The sequence below is a fragment of the Bubalus kerabau genome, chromosome 11, assembly GCF_029407905.1.
Source record: "Bubalus kerabau isolate K-KA32 ecotype Philippines breed swamp buffalo chromosome 11, PCC_UOA_SB_1v2, whole genome shotgun sequence".
Lineage (NCBI taxonomy): Eukaryota > Metazoa > Chordata > Mammalia > Artiodactyla > Bovidae > Bubalus > Bubalus kerabau.
Genome location: NC_073634.1, coordinates 7,371,961 through 7,397,407, shown reverse-complemented (window position 1 = coordinate 7,397,407; position 25,447 = coordinate 7,371,961). Strand labels below are relative to the sequence as shown.

The 25,447-nt window shown below is 41.7% G+C and overlaps 1 protein-coding gene across 3 annotated transcripts; it reads right to left on the bottom strand.

Annotated features, from left to right (window-relative positions):
* Nucleotides 1–2,092: 2,092 nt before the first annotated feature.
* MRPL30 (mitochondrial ribosomal protein L30) lies at nucleotides 2,093–25,438 on the bottom strand. Of its 3 annotated transcripts, XR_008700132.1 has the most exons (8): nucleotides 25,309–25,438; nucleotides 24,012–24,184; nucleotides 18,347–18,424; nucleotides 16,743–16,823; nucleotides 11,518–11,664; nucleotides 11,211–11,284; nucleotides 10,949–11,132; nucleotides 2,093–2,254 (listed from the first exon to the last, which is right to left on the bottom strand). XR_008700132.1 is itself a non-coding variant. In XM_055539445.1 (7 exons), the coding sequence occupies exons 3-7, from the start codon at nucleotides 18,395–18,397 to the stop codon at nucleotides 11,000–11,002; spliced, it is 486 nt and encodes a 161-aa protein (XP_055395420.1). In that variant the 5' UTR covers nucleotides 18,398–18,424; nucleotides 24,012–24,184; nucleotides 25,309–25,438; the 3' UTR covers nucleotides 10,902–10,999. The 3 variants fall into 3 exon arrangements, 2 of the variants coding, with proteins under 2 accessions (XP_055395420.1, XP_055395421.1); XM_055539445.1 differs by lacking the exon at nucleotides 2,093–2,254 and having other exon boundaries at nucleotides 10,902–11,132; XM_055539446.1 differs by lacking the exons at nucleotides 2,093–2,254; nucleotides 24,012–24,184 and having other exon boundaries at nucleotides 10,902–11,132; nucleotides 25,309–25,436.
* Nucleotides 25,439–25,447: the final 9 nt, after the last annotated feature.

Below are 25,447 nucleotides of genomic sequence, written 5' to 3'. Positions count from 1 at the left end.
AATGATGATCACAATGAATTTAGTTCATGTCCATCATCTCATGATGACACATTAAAAAGAAAAAAATTTTAACCTGTGAAGAGAACTCTTAGGATCTACTCTCTTACAAACTTTCAAATACATCATACAGCAGTGTTAACAAGTTATCACATGGTACATTACCTCCCAGGATTTATTTGCTTATAAATGGAAGTTTGGGCCTTTGCCTATGGTAACCACAAACCTGATCTCTCTTCCTATGAGCTGTTTCTTTCTTTTTTTTTAAGAGTCCCCATATTAGTGATATCATACACCATTAGTCTTTCTCTGACTTATTTCATTTAGCATAATGCTGTCAAGGTCCATTCCTGTTGTTGCAAACGACAGAATTTCCTTCTTTTTATGGCTGAATAATATGGGGATTCCCAGGTGGTGCAGTGGTAAAGAAGTGGCCTGCCAATTGGAGACATAAGAGACAATGGTTCAGTCCCTGAGTCAAGAAGATCGGGCATGGCAACCCACTCCAGCATTCTTGCCTGGAGAATCCCAGGGATAGAGGAACCTGGAGGGCTACAGTCCAAAGGATCACAAAGAGTCAGACACAACTGCAGTGATATAGCATGCAATGCTCATTATACAACCACATTTTGTTTATCCATTCAGCCATTGATGGACACTTAGGTTATTTCCATGTCTTGGCTATTGTAAATAACACTATGAACATGGGGGTACAGAAGAGACGCCCAGAGACAAAGGGGGAGTCTAGTTGGGGAACAAGATCGTGTATCTGAGTGTGCTCTGGTGGGGGCTGGAAGATGGTCAGAAAGACTGTAGTCCAGGGGCACAAAGGGCTCTGGTGGGAAAGAGGTGGGACTAATGACAGAGAAGACTTTGGTGGCCAAGATAAGGAAGCCAGAGGGGATGAGGCCGAGTGAAGAGGACAAGTGATGATTAGGAGGACACAGTGGCTAGGGCATTCTGGAGCAACGTGATGAGGCCAGCCGCGGGAGCAGGAGATTCCAGTGAGAAGGGAGGGGCAAAACAAAAGCCAGTGATGAGGTGGGAAAGTGTGGTGGGGCAGGACCCACCGGTGAGAAGGGAGACAATGAGGGGAGCCTGGACAGGTGCAGTGAGGGAAAATGGGCCTGGGGAAGGCACTCCAGCAGAGGCTGGGAGACCTTGTAGGTCCACTGAGAAGGTGGAGGCTGGTGTCAGGGAGGCTCAGGAAGAGGGCTGTGGATACTGAAGTGGGAACAGTGGAAGCAGCATCTTCTCCAGGCTCCTCAAACAGCAGAATGTCAGCTCTGGGAGATTCCACATATGTACATGCACGAAGACACCTCACAGCCAGATAATGACATGCAGTTGTTGACAGTGGCCCTTATCGGGGACATCCCTGGGAATGCGGAGGGCAGGACACAAGCCTCAGACAGGGAGGAAAAGGGGCAGGGTGTCCTGGTGGGGGCAGTGGCACCTGATGGTTACTCCCATCCTGTTCCCTGCACTCTGTTCCTCACCCCCATGGCTTGATCTCAGATTCTCTTCCCCAGAGATTCCCCTCACATGTCATGCCAAGCCATCCTGAGGGCCTGGAATTGCACCAGCCATGCTGGGAAAAGGAATACAGAAAGCAGGGAAGTGACGGATCCCTCTGCACAGAAGAGAAAGGAAGACTTGGACCACTTGAGTTTCTTTCTGGCAAGTTCTCCAAGCAGGGGAACCAGCAGACTGGGTTACCTGTGGTGAAGCTAGGAGCAGAGATACTCTAAAGAGGTGGAGGCTGAGTGGAATGATCTTAAGGAGAGATCCTAGCAGCTTAGACCCTGAGAGCAACAAGAATTAGCATCAGGGGACTTCCCTGGCGGTCCAGTGGAATCCACCTTGCAATGCAGGCGACTTGGGTTCAACCACTGGTCAGGGAACTAAGATCCCATATACCATGGGGCAACTAAGCCCACGCTGCAACTCTTGAGCCCAGGCAATGCAATGAAAGAACCTGCAAGACACAACACAGTGCCCCAACTAAGACCTGACGCAGCCAAAAAATAAAGAATGAGCATCGAGAGTGCTGGCTCGCCACAGACCCAAAGACACACGTGGAGCTTGGTAAGTTCCCTTTATTGCATCTCAGAAAAAGTTCTTTGGGAAGGACTTTACAGGATTTGGCTTTTATTAGATGATTTTGATGAGTGTTCAAAGAAGCAGGTGTTGCTCAGGATTGGACGCTGTCAGGAAAAAGAGATGGCTTTATGACTGGTGTCTTCATTAATCTCATCTAGAAGGTGAGAGGGAAGAAGTGAGGCTGAAGTTGTGTGACAAGGAGCAGCAGCCCCCATGTTAACCAGAAGAGGGGAATGTTCAGTCATTTTTCTGGCTTGAACAATGTTGGTGTTTTCATCTATGCTCAGACATGATTACACAATGAGCTTGTTTTTGTCTTGATCCGTCAGTCACAGATGGAGAAGGAAATGTCAACCTACTCCAGTATCCTTGCCTGGAGAAGCCCATGGACAGAAGAGCCTGGTGGGCTACAGTCCATGGGGTCGCAAGAGTCGAACACAACTTAGCAACTAAACCACCATCAGTCACAGCGGCTTTATCTGATGTTGGTGATCTATTAAATCGCTCCAGCTCCTAGACACACCGAGCTGTGATGGTTCCAAGCCAGCTCCTGACTGTCAGAGTTGTTTTTCTCTAATGATCCTCCCTGGCCAAAGACAAAGTCAGACCACAGGCATGAATCCACAACAGCCAGATTTTTCACTTGTCAAGAGTTTGCTGATTCAGGGAATTCCCTAGGGGTCCAGTGGTTAGGACCACTGGAGGGGGCATGGGTTCCATCCCTGGTTGGGGAACTAAGATCCTGAATGCCATAGGGTGTGGCAAAAAAGAAAAACAAAACAGGAAAGTTGGCCAAGTGAGACCAGGAAGATGTCCAGAGGGCATAGTCTTTATTGGACCAGAGCTAATGCCCCCTCTTCTGCCGTAGGATGAATTGCTGAGTCATCTGATGTGACAGTGACTGCACAGCAGCATTTAAGATTTTGGACAGGATACAACGACAGAAGATAGAGGCAGAGGGGGGATGACAGAGGATGAGATGGTTGGATGGCATCACCAACTCAATGCACCTGAGTTTGGACAAACTCCAGGAGGTAGTCAAGGACAGGAAGCCTGGCGTGCTGCAGTTCACGGGGTTGCAAAAAGTTGGACACGACTTAGCAACTGAAGAATAACAATGACCAACCATAACACAGGCAAGTACCAGAAACCAAAGGATCATGAGTCTTGTGACAAGTCTTACAAAGCCAGGGTCCCAGATTGTAAAACCCAAGCAATGAAAACACTGAAGAATCCAGCAGGGCCCTTTAGAGAATCAGGTGTTTTATTTATCCTTATATCCACAGTTGTGCTTGCCCTGTAGTATGTAAATACAACCAGAAATACATTGCCTCACCCCCAACCACCACCAGCTGAGAGGAAATCAAGGTGTTCAACATCCTGTCTAGTCTTGTCAGAACTGCATTGCTGGCAGGTAGGATGTACAGTGGAAAAACCCTCAGTGGTATCTTTAAAATTACCGTACCAATGCTGGTCCAGTGTTGCTGCTGATGTTCCTCTGCTTTGTGGGTAATATCACAAAACATACTTGCTAAGTTTCACTTTTTATTATGTCCACCTCCTTACATATAGAAAAGCACTTCAAGGCTCTTTCATTCTTTGTCAGTTTTGTAGGGCTCCTGTGATGATCAGCACATTTGTTTCTAAAGCATTTCAATGTCACAGACTAACTCCAAATCAGCTACCTAGCCTATCAGTATAAATATTTAGTTTTGTTACTAGGCAGATCTGGGAGAGGGCATTGAATGGATATAATTTTTTAAATATTAAAAAAAATTTATTTATGGATGCACTGGGTCCTTGTTGCTGCACTGGGCTTTCTCTAGTTGTGGTGAGTGGTGGGCTGCTCTTCACTGTGGTGCTCAGGTTTTTCACTGTGGTGGCTTCTCTCGTGGAGCTTGGGCTCTAGGGTGCTCAGGCTTACTTGCTCCGTGGCATGTGTGATCTGGGACCAGGGATCCAATCCATATCCCCTGCATTGTCAGGCAGATTCTTAATCTCTGGACCAAGGAAATCCAAATGGATATAACTTTTGAGAAAAGCTTGTATTTCAAGGGCAAATTTGAGTCTGATGACCCAGCCTGCTTTAGTAATTTTTAAATTTACTAAGTATGTATAATCTACACACACAATTAAATCAGAGTTATTCAGGGGAGTCTTTAGAAGGTCAGTTTAGGGTATGGCTAGTTCCCTGAGGCAAGCAACTGTGGGCTGTCCCTTTGTGGGAGAGGGAAGGAGGTGGCTGGGTTTAGAGTGACAATATTGGACAGCGATGTGTGAAGGAAGAGCACCAGTTTACCACAGGTTAGGTGATTACCTGAAAGATCCCAAAGGTTTACTGTCAGTGAAAGTCTATAATAGCACAGCATGGGAAGCCATTAAGATTAATGGAGACCCAAGAACTAAATCAACTCAAGGTTTCACACTTCTATTATTGCTGCTGTGGTTCTTAGACAAGGCGGACACACATCTTGGCTACTGGAGGTAAAGCAAGGCTGAGATAAGCAAGAGCCTCTGGTGGTTTCCATTGACCGAAGCTGTTCCCTAGCGCCTGTTCAGATTCATAAAAGAAAGGGAGTGGGGGCAAGGGGAGAATTTTTAATTTGAGAACAATGGAGAAAACTTCTAGAAGATAGTTTTACGGTACCAGTCTGTGTCCAAGGACTATGTTTCTTTTAACTTAAAAAACATATTCACCGAAATGTATTTAATAGACATATAACTAACCTAGGAAGATCAATTCCCCCCACTTTTTATTTTTTGCTGATACGAATTTATTACTTTTTAAAAGTAATTTTGCCCCCATTGGTAGATTTATTGTACAGGAGACAGGGATCAAGACCATCCCCAAGAAAAAGAAATGCAAAAAAGCAAAATGGCTGTCTGAGGAGGCCTTACAAATAGCTGTAAAAAAGAGAAGCGAAAATCAAAGGAGAAAAGGAAAGATATACCCATTTGAATGCAGAGTTCCAAAGAATCGCAAGAAGAGATAAGAAAGCCTTCCTCAGTGATCAGTGAAAAGAAATAGAGGAAAACAATAGAATAGGAAACACTAGAAATCTCTTCAAGAAAATTAGAGATACCAAGGAACATTTCATGCAAAGATGGGCTCGATAAAGGACAGAAATGGTACGGACCTAACAGAAGCAGAAAATATTAAGACGTAGCAAGAATACACAGAAGAACTGTACAAAAAAGATCTTCACAACCCAGATAATCACGATGGTGTGATCACTCACCTAGAGCCAGACATCCTGGAATGTGAAGTCAAGTGGGCCTTAGAAAGCTTCACTACGAACAAAGCTAGTGGAGGTGATGGAATTCCAGTTGAGCTATTTCAAATCCTGAAAGATGATGCTGTCAAAGTGCTGCACTCAATATGCCAGCAAATTTGGAAAACTCAGCAGTGGCCACAGGACTGGAAAAGGTCAGTTTTCATTCCAATCTTAAAGAAAGGTAATGCCAAAGAATGCTCAAACTACCGCACAATTGCACTCATCTCACATGCTAGTAAAGTAATGCTCAAAATTCTCCAAGCCAGGCTTCAGCAATATGTGAACCGTGAACTTCCAGAGGTTCAAGCTGGTTTTAGAAAAGGCAGAGGAACCAGAGATCAAATTGCCAACATTCGCTGGATCACTGAAAAAGCAAGAGAGTTCCAGAAAAACATCTATTTCTGCTTTATTGATTATGCCAAAGCCTTTGACTGTGTGGATCACAATAAACTGTGGAAAATTCTGAAAGAGATGGGAATACCAGACCACTTGACCTGCCTCTTGAGAAATTTGTATGCAGGTCAGGAAGCAATAGTTAGAACTGGACATGGAACAACAGATTGGTTCCAAATAGGAAAAGGAGTACGTCAAGGCTGTATATTGTCACCCTGCTTATTTAACTTATATGCAAAGTACATCATGAGAAATGCCGGGCTGGATGAAGCACAAGATGGAATCAAGATTGCCGGGAGAAATATCAATAACCTCAGATATGCAGATGACAGCACCCTTATGGCAGAAAGTGAAGAAGAACTAAAGAGCCTCTTGATGAAAGTGAAAGAGAAGAGTGAAAAAGTTGGCTTAAACCTCAACATTCAGAAAACGAAGATCATGGCATCCGGTCCCATCACTTCATGGGAAATAGATGGGGAAACAGTGGAAACAGTGTCAGACTCTTTTTTTGGCTCCAAAATCACTGCAGATGGTGATTGCAGCCATGAAATTAAAAGACGCTTACTCCTTGGAAGGAAAGTTAAGACCAACCTAGGCAGCATATTAAAAAGCAGAGATATTACTTTGCCAACAAGGGTCCGTCTAGGCAAAGCTATGGTTTTTCCAATAGTCATGTATGGATGGGAGAGTTGGACTATAAAGAATTGATGCTTTTGAACTGTGGTGTTGGAGAAGACTCTTGAGAGTCCCTTGGACTGCAAGGAGATCCAACCAGTCCATCCTAAAGGAAATCAGTCCTGAATGTTCACTGGGACTGATGCTGAAGCTGAAACTCCAATACTTTGGCCACTTTGCTGTGAAGAACTTACTCATTTGAAAAGATCCTGACGCTGGGAAAGATTGAAGGTGGGAGGAGAAAGGGACGACAGAGGATGAGATGATTTGATAGCATCACCAACTTGATGGACATGGGTTTGGGTGGACTCCGGGAGTTGGTGATGGACAGGGAGGCCTGGCGTGCTGCAGTCCATGGGGTCACAAAGAGTTAGACATGACTGAGCGACTGAACTGAACTGAAGGTAGATTTAATCCTAGGAATTTTTTTCTTTTTGATCTGATGGTGAATCGGATTGTTTCCTTAATTTCTCTTTCTGATCTTTCGTCTTTAGTGTATGATTGCAAGAGATTTCTGTGTAGTAATTCTGTATTCTGCAACTTTACCAAATTCATTGATGAGCTCTAGTAGTTTTCTGGTAGCATCTTTAGGATTTTCTATGCATACTTCTTTTCCAATTTGGATTTCTTTTATTCCTTTTTCTTCTTTGATTATCATGGCTAGGACTTCCAAAACTATGTTGAATAATCGTGGAGAGAGTGGACATCCTTGTCTTGCTCCTGACCTTAAGAGGAAATGCTTCCAGGTTTTCCACCATTGAGAATGTTAGCTGTGGGTTTGTGGTATATTGCCCTTATCATGTTGAGGTATGTTCCCTCTGGGCTTCCCAGGTAGCTCAGTGGTAAAGAACCCGCCTGCCAATGCAGGAGACTTGGGTTCCATCCCTGGTTTGGGAAAATCCCCTGGAGGAGGAAATGGCAATCCACTCCAGTATTCTTGCCTGGGAAATCTCATGGACAGAGGAGCCTGGCGGGCTACAGTTCACTGAGTCAAAAAGAGTCAGACACAACTGACTGACTAAGCAGGCACACACGCATAATTAACTACACGCATAATTAACTACATTATCATTAACTGAAGTGATCAATAATTTTTTCCCCAAACAATGAAGAAAATTAGAGGACAGAAAATGAAAAATTGTTTAGCTATTTTTTTCTCCAATCATTTCATATCATCTTACTACTTTCGAGGGAAAAAGAAATATAAGTAATCTTATCCAAAGGCATTTCATCATTTGTCACTAGATTGCCATTCTAAGAAATAAGGATAAAATTTTTATTTAGTGATTAATGTTTTGTATCTGTTTCTTATTTGGAAACCGTCCAGACTTCCAGTCTTTTTATTTTTGGCCGGGCTGCATGGCATGTGGGAGCTTGGCTCCCTGACCAGGGATTGAACCTGCGCCCCCTGAAGTGGAAGTATGGAATCTTAACCCCTGGACTGCCAGGGAAGTCCCCCAGTCTTAATTAATTAATTATTTACCTAAGATATTAAAGTTGAGAAAAGTTTTAATGTATAAAACAGATTGTGACATGTATACTTTAAAAAAGGTGACAGATGGTTTAGACAGTAATTTAGACCCTTGATATTTTTATCAAGCTGTGTGCTCGAAAGTCAATACTTAATACTCCTCAAAATATAAGGGAAGAATACCACCTACATTAAAAAAAGTCTTTAAAAAATTTTTTTAAAGAAAAACAAGACAAATAATGTCTTCATCGAGATTTCTTTTCTTTTTGTTCTAAAGTATCTCCCAAACACACAATTTTACTCATGGCAAAAGCTTCCTAAAGTGGCCAGTGCAATTCCAAACTTTGGTGAAACTGTGACAGAATGATAAGCATACTATTAACAGTTAGTACTGTTATCAAGAAAAGATGAAGAAAACAGGTGTTTGGACTGAAAGAGGCACCATTTAGATTGAGAAGACCCTGGGAACTGGAGAGGCTTTTAAAAAGATAGTACTTAGGTAACTTTATCTCCCCTGAGCCTGACCAAAGGGCCAATGGTTTCACCAAGGAGTGGCCAGACAAACCTTGTGAAATAAAGCAATTCTCAGAGACACAAAGACAGGAGAGAAGTCCCTACAAAGTGGCTCAGATGGTAAAGCATCTGCCTGCAATGTGGGAGAGCCCTGTTTGATCCCTGGGTTGGGTAGATCTCCTGGAGAAGGAAATGGCAACCCACTCCAGTAGTCTTGCCTGGAGAATCCCAGGGACGGAGGAGCATGGTAGGCTACAGTCCATGGGCTGGCAAAGAGTCGGACATAACTGAGAGACTTCACTTCACTTCACAAGGTTTGAAATGATGGGAGGCAAAGGAGTATGAATCTAGGGATTCCCCTTGTCCAGCTTGAGGATGGACCTGACCAAGCTTGGCACATCAACTTCATGGAGGCCCCCTGATACCGGCCCCTGGTGGTCATGTCTTTGTGGAACTTCCCTCCTCCTTGAATGTGGGCTGGACCCATGACTTGTTTCTAACCAATGGAATGCAACAAAGGAGATGGAATCCAGATGACTGCAGTTACATGATAACCTAAGAGGTAGCACCCATCTTGCTGGAGTCTCTCACTCTGATGCTGCTTTTAAAGAAGCAACTTGCTTTGAATTTTATAGCCACGAGGAAATGAATTCTGCCAACAACCTAGGAGAGCTTAGAAGCAGATACCTGTTCTGTCAAGGCTCTGACAAGAGGCCAGTTTTGGCTGATACCTTTTTTGTAACCTTGTCAGACCCTAAGTGGACTAGCAAGCTAAGCCATGCCCAGATGCCTGACCCAGACAAACAGTGGGGTAATGAGCACATGTGGTTTTAAGCGGCTGTGCCTTTATAGTCAGGCACAGCTAAGGTTAAAATAACTTATCCAAACTTTGTTGGACTCTTTGGGTAAAAATTAACCAATGGTCCTCTCCCCATGTACAACAATATTAGCCCACTAAAAGATGGGAAAACATCAGCAGGGGCAACTTTCATATCCACAACTGGCCTCAAGCTAACTCCAGCATGGACAGCTTCTGTTGTGGCAAATAGGTATCTCTCCAGTTAGAATGGGGGATTTCCCTGGTGGGGGGGATTTCCCTGATGGCAAAGATGGTAAAGTGTCTGCCTGCAATGTGGGAGACCTGGGTTTGATCCCTGGGTCGGGAAGATCCCCTGGAGAAGGAAATGACAATCCACTCCAGTACTCTTGCCTGGAAACTTCCATGGACGGAGGATCCTGGTAGGATACAGTCCATGAGATCGCAAAGAGTTGGACACGACTGAGTGACTTCACTTGAACCAGTTAGAACCAGCCCTGTGAAGTTAGTATCCTTCTGCTTTATATCCTCTCCAGGCTATATATGTACCGGATGTTCAGTAATTGTGGAACTGAAACTGTGACTGCCTTGAAGTTTATTAATTCATGGATCTGGCTTCACTTCAGGCAGCACTTCTGCTTGATGCCTAGACTTTGACAGGACAGACACGGGACCACAGGCAGCGAGTATGCCAATGTCACTGCTGCCTGAGCCAGGTTTTAGGAGAGTTGAAGGAAGGAAAATAAAGGGCAACTAGAATTCCAAGTCTTCAGCATCATCCTTAGTTATCAGTTGCCACAGGATGTCCCAGTACTGAACCTCTCCTAAAATTCTTACTTCTCCCCACCCCTACAACTATCTGAAAAGGAAACAAAGGAAAGGAAATAATTTTCCCTATAGAATTTTTCCCTTCTAATTCTTTTTTTAAATAATAAACCTCAACTGTTGGCAGAGGTTTCTAGGAATTCAAGGAATATCAATAAAGTTTAGGCCAAATGAGATTTATAACTAGAAAATAGATACTACTGGGTGTTAAAGAACAGAATGAAGCCAAGTCCACATATGAACTTATAGAGATGACAGCACACAGCACTCTGTCAAGCTATACCCGGTGTCTAACGCCGCTGGCTGGGTCTCTGTTCTCCAGCAGAGCAGACTAAGCTCCTTTAGGGCAGGAACCACATCTGGTCAGCTCTGGACTTCCCCAACACATAACACACTCTTCACTCAAAGGGCCACTTATAGGCTCTGTAACAACCTAGAGGGATGGGATGGGGAGGGAGGTTCAAGAGGGAGGGGACATATATATACCTATGGTTGATTCATGTTGATGTTTGGCAGAAACCAACACAATACTGTAAAGCAAATATCCTTCAATTAAAAATAAAAAAAATTTTTTTAAAGGGCCACTCATAGAGTGCTGAATCCAAATGAGAAACCAGTTTTTAAAAAAGTTAATGATGATTGCTAAGGTGTCACCTGAACCCACGTGTTTAAACATTGCTATCCTTACCCATTTTCCAGTTCACTACTGGGGGGTGGTGGGGGGGAAGGGGAGATAAACTACTGAGGGTGGGGTGGGGAGTGAATTAAACCAATTAATAGCACTAAAGCCTCCAAGTCTACACCAAGGAAGAACCACACCATGTTTAGCCAGTGAAAAGGATTAGAATTTTTTCAGTATTTTAATGAGAACTTTCTCACCATCTTTAAATAGAAATGACTTCCACTGTTTACTCTGAAGCTGCTGGGCCGTCAGCACTTCTTCGCTTCCTGGTCCGCGGGGTTCAGAAGCCACCGCACGACCAGCTCGCCAGTGCTCTTCAGGCACGTGTTGGACATGTCCTGCTCTGTTGGGAGACCCTGGGGCAGCTTCAGGGGCTTGATTCTGTGACGTGAGAGGATGCTGTTAGTGTCATACCCGGTAACACATTTTAAGAAACTGCTAGAATAACAAATAACAAACCTTATCAAATGTTTAACTACTTTCAGCTTTGCATTCACCGAAGGGATATTCTTGTGAACTTGAGGAGTGTGTGCCTACAAACAAAGGAAACAACATTAGGGATCAATTTCAACAGTGCAGATGGTCCCACGTGTCAGGAAGAGGTTAAGGTGAAGTCTCCTTCTATCTAAATCAAACTTTCTAGTACATTACATGAAATAATACGTTTAAACAAAAGAAATATTGAATAAGTAGGTTAAAAGTTTTAAAGGTGGAAAATTTACAGCAAATTTAAACAACACTAAAGATGACTAAAACAGGTACATACTTTTTGTAACCCAAGCATCTTTATTATATCTTTCTCCCAATATGGACGTCTTTTTGTACTTTTTATTCTGGTAACAATATGCAGTTTATGAGGTTGCTGTGGATCCCCACCATATTTTTCATGATCTTCAGGTGAAGGCCGAAAAACCTAGAAAGAAGAACTATAAATGATAAATTTTCAACATAGCTTCAATGTACTCCCCCCCTTTTATTTTCTTAAAAAACAAACAAACAAACTTCAAACAACTACATTATGATTTCATATCTAATCATTCTACAATCCTCATCCTCAAACTGAACATTTCTACCAGTCCGACTACTCAGATAGATGAAGTCAAAGGAGTTCATGCACTAAGAAAAATATCACATAGCCAGGGATTTTGTTTTGTTTTGATAAAGAACAAAGCAGGAGGAACGGGATGACAAATGCCAGGAGAAGGCACTGCACTACACCGATGGGCCTTGAACTGCATCCCCTACCCCATTCAAGGAGGGCATAAATATAAACTTACAGAAACACATTAGTATTATTAAAAAGAAGTATGTACTGGGCTACATCCCCAAATAAGGATATATGTATAACACTATTTGTAATACTGCAACATTTAAAGGCCATATCCATATTCCTCAAGAGAATAGCTAAAAAATTATGATTGTTGCATAGTCATAATTATTACATTCCAAATAAAACTAGTAATAATATAACTAAATCAGATATGATGCAAATAAATTACTTTGTATTCTACTGGATTTAATGCTGCTATTAAAATGAATAAGGCTTACATTTACCATTTTTGTAGGTACTAACTTTGAAGGATGGTCACAATATACTCTTGAGGAAAAACAACCAAATTTTCACACCACAAAAAAACAAATTTCCACACCACTATGTGTAGTAGGATTCTGTATTTGCTTCATCTATACCATGACAGAGGTTCGTGACATTGTACAGGAGACAGGGATCAAGACCATCTCCATGGAAAAGAAATGCAAAAAAGCAAAATGGCTGTCTGGGGAGGCCTTACAAATAGCTGCGAAAAGAAGAGAAGCAAAAAGCAAAGGAGAAAAGGAAAGATATAAGCATGTGAATGCAGAGTTCCAAAGAATAGCAAGGAGAGATAAGAAAGCCTTCCTCAGTGATCAATGCAAAGAAATAGAGGAAAACAACAGAATGGGAAAAACTAGAGATCTCTTTAAGAAAATTAAGAGATACCAAGGGGACATTTCATGCAAAGATGGGCTCGATAAAGGACAGAAATGGTATGGACCTAACAGAAGCAGAAGATATTAAGAAGAGATGGCAAGAATACACAAAAGAACTGTACAAAAAAGATCTTCACGACCAAGATAATCACAATGGTGTGATCACTCATCTAGAGCCAGACATCCTGGAATGTGAAGTCAAGTGGGCCTTAGAAATCATCACTACAAACAAAGCTAGTGGAGGTGATGGAATTCCAGTTGAGCTATTTCAAATCCTGAAAGATGATGCTGTGAAAGTGCTGCACTCAATATGCCAGCACATTTGGAAAACTCAGCAGTGGCCACAGGACTGGAAAAGGTCAGTTTTCATTCCAATCCCAAAGAAAGGCAATGCCAAAGAATACTCAAACTACCGCACAATTGTACTCATCTCACATGCTAGTAAAGTAATGCTCAAAATTCTCCAAGCCAGGCTTCAGCAATACGTGAACCGTTAACTTCCAGATGTTCAAGCTGGTTTTAGAAAAGGCAGAGGAACCAGAGATCAAATTGCCAACATCCACTGGATCATGGAAAAAGCAAGAGAGTTCCAGAAAAGTATCTATTTCTGCTTTATTGACTATGCCAAAGCCTTTGACTGTGTGGATCACAATACACTGTGGAAAATTCTGAAAGAGATGGGAATACCAGACCACCTGACCTGCCTCTTGAGAAACCTGTATGCAGGTCTGGAAGCAACAGTTAGAACTGGACATGGAACAACAGACTGGTTCCAAATAGGAAAAGGAGTATGTCAAGGCTGTATATTGTCACCCTGCTTATTTAACGTATGTGCAGAGTACATACATCATGAGAAACACTGGGGTGGAAGAAGCACAACCTGGAATCAAGATTGCCAGATAACCTCAGATATGCAGATGACACCACCCTTATGGCAGAAAGTGAAGAGGAACTAAAGAGCCTCTTGATGAAAGTGAAAGAGGAGAGTGAAAAAGTTGGCTTAAAGCTCAACATTCAGAAAACTAAGATCATGGCATCTGGTCCCATCACTTCATGGGAAATAGATGGGGAAACAGTGGAAACAGTGTCAGACATTATTTTTGGGGGCTCCAAAATCACTGCAGATGGTGATTGCAGCCATGAAATTCAAAGATGCTTACTCCTTGGAAAAGTCATGACCAACCTAGATAGCATATTGAAAAGCAGAGACATTACTTTGCCAACAAAGGTCCATCTAGTCAAGGCTATTGTTTCTCCAGTAGTCATGTATGGATGTGAGAGTTGGACTGTGAAGAAAGCTGAGCGCCGAAGAATTGATGCTTTTGAACTGTGGTGTTGGCCACCTCATGCGAAGAGTTGACTCATTGGAAAAGACTCTGATGCTGGGAGGGATTGGGGGCAGGAGGAGAAGGGGACGACCGAGGATGAGATGGCTGGATGGAATCACCAACTCGATGGACTTGAGTTTGTGTGAATTCTGGGAGTTGGTGATGGACAGGGAGACTGGCGTGCTGTGATTCATGGGGTCGCAAAGAGTCGGACACAACTGAGCGACTTAACTTTACTGATACCATGATGAGTGTGTACGTGTGATGTATTCTATAAATATTGATTCTAAGAATATGACCTTAAATTCTAAACATGAGTCAAACAATTCTATACATATGTGTGTGTGTTAGTCGTTCAGTTGTGTCTAACTCTTTGGGACCTCATGGACTATAGCCTATCAGGCTCCTCTGTCCATGGAATTCTCCAGGCAAGAATACTGGAGTGGGCAGGGGGTCTTCCCCACCCAGGGATCAAACCCAGGTCTCCTAATTGCAGGCAGATTCTTTACCACTGAGCCACCAGGGAACCCATATATGTGTATGTACATGTACATGTATACACACACCCTTAAATGTAGAAAGGTCTGAAAAACATTAAGTCGAGAGTCATACCTTTGGGGAAACAGACTGAGGAAGGACAAAAAAGATGTTACTTTAATCACAAAGAATATTATTCAATCATTAATTTCTCCACAGAGGATCAGGTTACATTGCTAAGTGATGAAAGCAGCTAGAGAAGCATTATAGCCAAGACGATGCACATCTTTAAAAATACATAAAAGAGGAGTATATGGAGGGTGTGGGCAGTGGTTGTCTCCAAACAGGTGGGATGAAGGGTATTTTTCTAGAGCTTTTGATGAAATGTTGGGTGAGAAGAATGGTGGCAGACACAGGATGGGGTAGGCGCACCAAAGAAAAGGAGAGACGACATAAAGAAATGGTGTGAGGAGCATGAAATATTCAGGAACAATCAGTGGTTCCATGTGAATAAGGTAGGAAAAAAAACATGAAAAGCAATGCAGGGGGAGTTAAACCAAGCTCAACTATGCTGAGTCTTTAGAAATTTCCAGAAGGCATATAAAGCTATTGGAGGTTTGAAACAATATGACATTTCAAAGATAGACTTGGAAAGAAAACTCTTTCAAAAGAACTGGAGGTGGAGACTGATACACAAAAACTCAGGAAGGACTTAGGGACATGGTTTAAGGGTCTGAATTACAGCAGCTGGAACAGAAAAGGACTGATCTGGGGACTTTGGCCAGTAAAACAGATGGATTTGTGGTGGGTGAGGGAGCAGATGGGGTTGAGACTGACTCAAAGGTTTTCAGTCTGGGAAATCAGACAAAGGATCAACTGACATCACTAATACAGGACAAGCATGTTCTTTTAGTTTGGTTATTTGGAGGGAAAGTAAGACAATGAGCTCAATTTTGGATAACTTGAAATACCTATGGGTTATCCAAGCAGCAAGGTTTAGAATTTGAGAAAACAGGAGTAAGTCTGGGAGATAGGCAACGGGCTACAGATGCACACTTCAGGGTCATTTCTATGAGGCTGGAAAGTTTTCACACTCACTACAGCTGGTGATCAAAATCACTGCCTTCCACATTTTAAACAAATGTTAACATCTGTATCTATCCTTTTCTTCCAGAAGTTTACAGTCTAAGAAACACGGAAAGATATGACAATGTAGTTGCAGACCATGACTGGGAAAAAAAGAGAGTTCTGATAAAAGAACATCAAGCTTGCTAAAGGTATCAAAATAATTGACAGTAATACTATTTTAGCTTTTAAACGATCAGTAGAGAATGGTGATTGCCAGAGACTGGGGGAAGATGGTATGAGGAGTTACTGTCTAATGGGAACAGAGTTGTTCCGGTTTTGTAAGATGAAGAGTTCTGGAGAGGGATGGTGGTGACGGTCACAGAATAATCTGAAAGTACTTAAATCACTGAGTGAAAGTGTTAGTCGTTCAGTTGGGTCCGACTCTTTCCGACCTCCTAGACTGTAGCTCACCAGGCTCCTCTGTCCATGGAATTCTCCAAGAAAGAATACTAAAGTGGGTTGCCATTCCCTTCTCTAGGGGATCTTCTGCACCCAGGGACTGAACCAGGGTCTCCTGCATTGCAGGTAGATTCTTTACCATCTGAGCCACCAGTGAAGCCCATACTATCACTGAAGTGTACACTTAAAAAAACAGTTAAGATACTAAAGTTTGTATCTTATGCATTTTACCATAATACTGAAAATTTGGAAAAAACAAAACAAAAATCTATTGAGGGCTTAGCCAGAGTTTTTAGAAAGAATGATAGGTACACACAAGCTTAGCAGAGAAGATCCAAATTAGCAACAGTTGATCGAGTAAAAACCAAGAGCCACAGGGACAGTCTGAGCAGGAGGAAGACAGTTTGTTTTCTCAGGACAACGGTGATATGAAAACACAAAATATTAAGGGAAAAAACCATAATCAGGAATAAACAGGTTTTGAGATGATAAAAAATCCACTACTTAAAAGGCCAGTAGCACAATTTTATTTTTAATAATTATTTACCTAAATCACACTATGTTTAAAACTCTACCCTCCTATCAACAAATAATTTAACGTGAAAGTTTCCAATACTGCAAAAACCAGTACCTTTCAAAATACAACATGTTTTTCAAAAATAGTAACAGGAAAACAAAACCTTGTTCTTACTTCATCTGGAATTCTTGACCTCGTAAATTTGTGACGAATCCAGTCTGTACAAACAAGAGGTTCCACACCTTTTGTTGCCGTCTAAAATATGACATAAAAATTTGTTTTTTAGCACTCTATCTAATGCAGAAATCCAAACCTACTATTTTTAGGTGACGAAAGTGTATTCTTTTTGTTCTTGTGTTAGTTGCTCAGTCTTGTCTGACTCTTTGCAGCCCCATGGACTCTAGCTTGCCAGGTTCCTCTGCCCATGGAGTTCTCCAGGCAAGAATATTGGAGTGGGTAGCCATTTCCTTCTCCAGGGGATCTTCCCAACCCAGGGATTGAACCTGGGTCTCCTGCATTGCAGGCAGATTCTTTACTGTCAGAGCCATCAGGGAAGCCCTATTCTTACCCAACCTGTAATTATTAAACATTTATCTCAACCACCTAGCTGAATGAATACATCTTATCTTACCACTAATATTAAATATTAATATAAACGTTTAAACCAGCGATTGGCAATAATTTTCTGTAAAGGAGTAGACAATAAATATTTCCAGTTCTGGGCCACATGGTTCCCAGAGCGAAGTCTCAGCTCTGTCACCGCAGGGCCAAAGCAGCCATTGACAGTATGTAAAACAAATCGTTGTGGCTATGTTCTAATAAAGCTTTTTCAAAAACAGATGGTGGGCTGAACCTGGCCTGTAGGTTATAGTTCATCAATGCGCTCAAGACAACATACGGTAATTTACCCTTCAACAACACAATGTAAAAGAAAGTCAAAATGAGTTTCCAGTTTTCTTTCTAGTCCCAACAGTGCCATCAACTCTGGGTTCCTGTCTCCTGTCCTCTTTCTACAAGCCTCCAGTAGTATTTCTCCCAGGCTGCCAAAGAAAAAGGATTCACTGCCAATCCTTCATACCAGGAAACTCCTCTGGGTAGGCAGTAATCATTCCCTCTATGCCTTCCCTGGACAGCAGAGAGCACTGGGAGAATAAGAAGGAAGGAATGGGGGCGGGGGGTGGGGGGAAGTGATGGACACAGGCTCTGATCCACCAGGAAATAATACTGACCACTCAAGATTGATCTGAGGCTAAGGTAAGAATCTCAAGCACCTGACATTATTATCATCTAATTGCAGGTCCTACCTAGACTCTGGCCCTCATGAGTAGACTAGGCTACTTCACTGCAATTTCTAAAAGAAAGACCAGAAGGAAATACACAAAAGTACAAACATAAATGATCTCTGGGAAACTGTTTCTCTTCTTTCTACGTTTCTACATTTTTCTAATTTTCTAAGATTGAAAATGGACTGTCTTTAAAATTGAAGGGAAAAAAAATCTAAAAAGATTAAGGTGAACAAAGGGGGATCAACACTAGTCATTTTTTACCAGCATGTTCTCCAGGAAAAGGTCTTTTGTGATTTCAATTCTTTAGGGATAAAACAGCAAATGAACCAAATAAAATCAACTCTCAACATTAAAAAAAAGAAAAAATATATAAATAAACTTAAAAATTTAACTTGCCTGTATGTTTTGTTAATTAGAAAAGAGATTAAAAGTTCTTAAGGAACAGAAAAACAAGACAACTGAAAAAGATAATTACTGAAAAGAAACACTTACTTGTAGTCTCCCTGGGGGCCTCTGAACTATTGAGCGCAAAATCCCTGCCATGGATGTGGTGGCTGTTCTCCTCAGAGGCTGTGAGAAGTAAAAAATAGATCTGTGGGTCACGTATGCTTTGGAAATGGATAGCTCCCCCATTTCTGTAGTAACAAAAAGCTGAGCAAATTGAAAAACTGGATGTTTAACAATACAATCTTGGTTGTTTTAATACAATAAAGACAAGAATTAAAGTTATAATAAATGTTTTAGTCAGAGTTCAAGAAAACCATAGGCAGTAATTATACATTAACCATGTACCATTTTCACCAAAAAGTTAAACTCTAAGTTGATCTCAACAACAAAAATGGGCAGTGGAGGTTACTATCATTCAAAAAATCTTCAACAGGGAGGGCAGATAAAGAATGCTTTCCTCTAGTATAACAAAAAAAGAAAGAGCTGGAAAGGACTGAAGAAATCCCAACCCCTAATTGGAACTAATGACCTTCTTATTTTATTTATATGGAAAATGAATCCCAGAGAGTTCAGTCATTTCACCCAAGAGCCTCCAGCTTTAGGGTACAACCGAATCAGGTATTCCTGGTGGTCTTATGCAGTTTAATTTCTGTTATATTGAGACTTAAGAGGATGAAGAAGAGATCTACTTATTAACACTTAGGGCAGGAATATCTGCATTTTTCCTTTTGTTTTCTCACTGTTTTACCTCTGCAGACATCTTCCTGTGCAGATCACTACTTCAAAGTTGCCAAATGTTAATTAAAATATTTGACTTTTGAAATTCGTTATCAGCAAAGTTATGAATGTTGTTCTGTTTCTAATTAACCTTAGCAAATGTACATAATGTCATAATCTGATAGTATTTGACAGTACTTATGTATATAATGTTTCATAAGCATTTTTAATAAGATTTGTATTTTTAAATTTAGTATATAATAAAAAGATGTGTTTGAGTGTCAAAAAAAAAAAAGAGAGAGTATATGGTCTAGAACCTAATTCTTCTATTACATTTTCATTAAATCCTAATACCCTTCTGTTAAGAACAGTAGGATACTTTTTTTTGCTTATTTGCATTTTAAACTATTCTTAATGAACATGCACTGCTTTTATAAAGTAAAAGTCACATTTATTTAGACAGACAACAATTATAGCCTAGTATACTGGCCTAAGGGTTTCCCTGGTGGCTCAAAGGGCAAAGAATCTACCTGCAATACAGGAGACCTGGGTTTGACCCCTGGGCTGGGAAGATACCCTGGAGAAGGAAATGGCTACCCACTCCAGTATTCTTGCCTGAAGAATTCCATGGACAGAGGAGCCTGGTGAGCTAGAGTCCATGGGGTCACAAAGAGTCAAACATGACTGAGTGACTTACACACACACACACACACGCGCGCGCGCACGCACACACACTGACTTAAACTGAACGTAGAAAGATTAAGTTCATGAACTACATGCATTAATATATTTTGGATACATGACTTAATTCATATGTTTCAATTCCCCGCCCCCCCCCCCCCCCCCCCCCCCCCGCCTCCAAGAACAGAAAGAAAATAACACCTATCTTGCAAATGAATTATTCTAAAAACATCTAGAACAGTACTTGGCACATCAGAAGCCCTTAATAGATAGTAACTTTTACTATTGTAAGATCATTAAGTTATTACAAAGCTATAATAAGAGTACCCTAACATGCCAAAATAAGGTAAGTGCTGTATTTCAATGTCTACCAGATTCTGGCTCACTCAAACTCTGCAGGTTTTTCCTGTGGTGTGGAAAAAGCAATGAAGTTGGGGAATTAATACAAGATGTCCCCCTAAAAGGGCCTGACTTCAGAAAAATTATCAGCAACTGAACCAGTATTTCAAAATTCTGTATCAGTTTTAGAAGAGCTAACTACTATATTCTTAGTGCCCCCAAAGCAAAAATTTTGTTTTACTCATATTCTATACTTGTGGCATCTAGCACACTATCTGATAGACAGCAGGCACCCAGGGTTTGTTAATGCATGTCTGAATTAATGAATGGGTTTCATCCATGGTCCACTCAACCGAGAATTCAGAAGTAAATCAGAATTTCATAACCATCATTCAGATTTTATACTTCAAACATTACAATACAGCACAGCAATTTCTACTTCAAATTATCCAGTTTGCTTGGCTGGCTGTTTAGATCCTTTGTATCAAGGCTTCTTTAGAAGAGATACTTAATCCTCCAGCCCTCCAATCAAACAATCTAAATTATTTTCCCTACCATACTTCTTCCTCCAAAGTTAAGCATTTTCTTAGGTACTAACAAAGACAGTAGGTACCTAAGCACAAAGTTAGGTACTAATCCAATTTATTTAGCTTGGCTCTTTGTTACATCTTTCTGTTATTTAGATTCCAAGCAAAGTGTCCTAATTGGCCTTCCTGCTTCTATTCTCGGAGAAGGCAATGGCACACCACTCCAGCACTCTTGCCTGGAAAATTCCATGGATGGAGGAGCCTGGTGGGCTGCAGTCCATGGGGTCGCTAAGGGTCGGACACGACTGAGCGACTTCCCTTTCACTTTTCATTTTCACGCATTGGAGAAGGAAATGGCAACCCACTCCAGTGTTCTTGCCTGGAGAATCCCAGGGACGGGGGTGCCGGGTGGGTTGCCGTCTATGGGGTCGCACAGAGTTGGACATGACTGAAGCGACTTAGCAGCAGCAGCTTCTATTCTAATTTCCCCAAGGTCTTTTCCCCATAGCAGCAATCTCACTAAATCTGAAATCAGGTAATATCAACACCTCTGCTCAAAACCTTCCTAAGAGCCAGGTTTCTCATTGTTAGAGTAGGTGGGTACACACAAGCCAGAGAGGAAGGGTAGAATATCTATGTTATCCGATGACACAGGATTAGTGCTGGAACTAATATTTAGCTAAATAAAGATGTGATGGATATAGAAATAATTATAGATACATATACATACATGGGTTGGCCCTCTTAGCTGAGAGGAGCTAAAAACAATGGCATCCCAATAGGGATGAGCACACCCAGTGCTAAGAGCTTAGTTTCTAATAGCATTCTCTGATAAAAAGAACCAGGACTCCTTGGAGAAAAGACTGATTACCCAGCTGTAGCAAGGCACATATAAAGCATATATAAAGATAAGTCTGGAGCATCTTGTAGTGCTAGAAAGGAACTACTTAAAAAAGTCAAAAATGACGGGGGTATGTCAAAGGGACTAGAAGCCAACTGAAAGCGCTCCCAGCAGCTACAGCTAAAATAATATGAGCAACAAGGTAAGTAATACAGTTTTGGCATATAACCCAAAACATAAACTAACCATGAATCCATACTGATATAAACAGATGAATAATGAGAGAGAGGGAAAAAAAAACTCTCTTACAGAAGAATTTCAAATAATTTATGTAGATACTCCCCTCTTAAAGAGGTGGAGAAAAGCTATCAACACTTAAGCATGGGGTATGCTTAAAGACTTTCTGCCAGAGTCAGGAAAGAAGTCGGGGTGGGCGGGGAGGAGGGAATAATGTTACACTAGAGAAGTCTAACCAACACTACATCTTCAAAGTGATCAAGATTAACATCAGCTGTGATAAAAGCCAAGCTGATAGGATGTACGGAATGACAGAATGAGAACAGCACTTCACCTCTATGTCTTCCTTCCAAAAACCCCTTTCATCACTCTAACAGAAAAATATCAGACAGACTCCAGTTGAAGGACATTGTACAAAATACTTGACCAGTACTTCCTCAAATACCTGACCACCTCAAAACTGTCACGGTCATCAAAACCAAGGTAAGTCTGAGAAACTGTCATAGTCAAGAGGAACACTTGACAACTAAACATAATGTGGTATCTTGGATGGAATTTTGAAAGAGTAAAAGGACATCAGGTAAAAACTAAAAAAATCTGGATGAAGTACGACCTTTAGTTAACAATGTATTCATATTGGCTTATCAATTATAACAAATATACCACACTGATGTAAGATGTTAATAAAGGGAAATTTTGTGTGGGCAGGTGCCGGAGTCCAGCTCCAGCAGCCAGGGATTCAGCCTGAAGGGGTGAGCGGTGTCGGCGAGAGAAACTGAGGCAGCCTCTCATTTTTCTTGGACTGCCTCTTTATTTCAAGCTTATGATTCTCTTTTATACTTTTACAAAAGCATTAGGTCAGAGGTTTGATATTTTTAGTTCCCATGGACCCAGATTTATTTTTCTCCAGAAATCATTGTTGCCCCTCAAAAGGAGCTCCTTCCTCACCGATTCTCTTATCTACTTTTTCTCATGTGTCTTTGTGAATACACTGTAACTCATGCTAATGTCTGGGCTGCATATCACATTCCTCAGTTTATTTCTTATCTTTCTAAGTCCTGTTTGCCCCTAGTATCCTAAGCTCACTATTTCTTAGAAAGGGCTTCTAGCTAATAATATCTCTAAAGTCCTTAATTTCTATAAGCTATAGTAGAATATGCTAACACTACAGCAATCCTTAAATCTTTAGCTTCTATTTTAATTATTCCTAAGCCCTAAATTCAGCAAACTCTTTTGCCATAAACACTTTTCTCACAAATGGGCTTCAGATAGCAATCCCTCCCATGGCCTCAAGCTGCGGCCTGTGTGCTCACCCTGGAACACTTTTTTGTAAAAGTCCTTGAACAAATGTCAGTGATTAACTTTATGAATTACTCTTTGAGCACAGCTGCAGAAGGCTTTATGCCTTCTTATGCTCCTCTCAAAAACAATAAGCACCTTAATATTCTCTTCAGTCAACTCAGCCGAGGAAAGGGAAAAACAAGTCAGAATTACAAAGCCTAACTCCTTCATTCCGGGTCCGTGCCTGCGGAACAAATGGAGGGGTTTAGGGCCGTGCCTCCATTTTGTCAGTAATGCGTAATGTGGCTCCCAACAGGCAGGGTATATAGGAAATATTAATATCTGCATAACTTTTCTGTAAATCTAAAATTACTCCAAAATTAAAGTTTATTTACTACTAGACTGAAAATTTCTAACTTAACACTTCTTCATTTTAGAGTGGCAGCCAGTCCTTAACCTTCCACCCTGAGGATTTCATCTCCAATTATTCTCCTGCTCCGTTGCTACACACACCCGCTGCAAGAAAGCCCTGTAACTTGCCAGGCAGGCATACTCCCCTGACTATTTCCTCTACTGGAATGTCCCTGATATCCACATAGTTAATTCTCTCACATCCTTCAATTTCTGGCTCCAATCTCATCTTCTCAATGAGGTCTACCCTGATTCCATTATTTAACATTTTGACCCAGAGGACAATTGTCAGCACTACCAATGTCTTTTACTCTACTTGACTTTCTTTCCACAGCCCTTAACATTTTCTAACATAATTAAATTACTTGTTAGGTTTGTCGTTTACCGTCTGTTTCCACCCAACAGCATGTGAGTTCCACAAGGACAAAGATTTTAAAATTTTGTTTTGTTTTTGGTTTGCTCTGTCTATTCACAGATATATTTCAAGCATCTACCTAAGTAGCACAGCCTTGTAGCAGCCACTCAATTTTTGCTGAATGAAGTTTTACTTCCAGACTTCAGAAGGTGTGACAGTCAAAAGTCATTAACTTTCAATGAAGTAAAAGTTGTTCTTAATAATTAGGCACATAACTCTTGGACCTTGAAGCAATTATACTGTGTTTCACTGTACAACTACCTTTCTCTCGGACAGATGAAAAGCCAGGAAAATAAATGCAGGGCTTCCCAGGTGGTGCAGAGGTAAAGAATCCGCCTGCCAATGCAGGAGAGGCAAGAGATGTGGGTGCGATCCCTGGGTCAGGAAGATCCCTTGGAGTAGTAGGAAATGGCAATTCACTCCAGTGTTCTTGCCTGGAAAATCCAATGGACAGAGGCTGGTGAGCTACAGTCCATGGGGTCAAAAAGAGTTGGACAAGACTGAGCACACACACACACACACACACACATGAGAATTATGATCCCACTTCCATTCCATTAAAAAGAGAGAGCAATGTCTGTGAAACTCTAGAAGCCTATCAGAGAAACGTTAGCATATCTGGGGACAGAAGGGCAGGCTACCAGAGCTATTTTCTCTAACTTCCACCCCTGGTATTGTCTGATAGCTTTGTTGCTGTTGTTCTTTTACAATGACCGTACATGTAACTGTTCTTAAAAAAAGAAAACTAATTCCTTTTCTAAAGAGGCCAGACATCTATTTAATAGTAAATGGGGGTCGGGAAGGAACGCAGAACGTAGAACTTGCCTTTGAACAAACTGACATCTCTGAGGGCAAGAAATGCCTCTTTTTCGAACTCTAATGCCTACTAGGCAGCCCTCCTAAGTGCCTCTTGGGAAAATACAAAACAAAACAACGCAGAACAAGTAGCTTTGAGTAGGTGGCGATCAAGACACGGTTGCAAAATCACGACTTTTGGTAAAACGGTAATTTTTTTTTTTTTTTTTGTCTGCGTCCCACAGCAAGCGGGGTCTTAAGTTTCTCTACCAGGGGTGGCACCCACGCCTCCTCCAGCCCAAGCGAGGAGTCTTAACCACTGGACCGTCAGGGAAATCCCAAAAGGTAAACTAAGCGTTCTAAAATGCAGCAATTTTTAAATTAGATAATTTTGTGTCACCATTAACAATTCGTTAGGCTGACCCCAGCAGAAAGCCAAAGTTACGGATAAAACAGAAGCACAGAAAATGCTAAAACACCCTTTCCCGCCAGACTGCCAGGCCGGGGACGCTCAGCCCTCGAGCTCCAGGAAGCGGGGCTCCTCAGGCCGCACCCCGGGATCCCTCAAACCGGGAGACGTGATCCAGCCGGTAAGCGGCTTTTCGGGAGACCAAGGGCCAACCCTGGACGCAGGCCCATACAGCTTACTGTGACCCGTAAACCCAGAACTGGATAGACAAAATCAATCCTCATCTGCATAGGGTTCCCAGATATATGCTCCTAGCAAAAATGCAATACTTTCAGCCACTCATTCCCCACTCACCAGCAGTTGATATAAGTCTCTCCGCCGTAAGTTAACCACTGAGGAGAACAGGAGCCGAGGAAGAACCCAGAGTGCCACACTCAAACTCGGCCGTAACACTGCGTACACACAATGCAGCACTTTAGTTCCAGCCGACTCC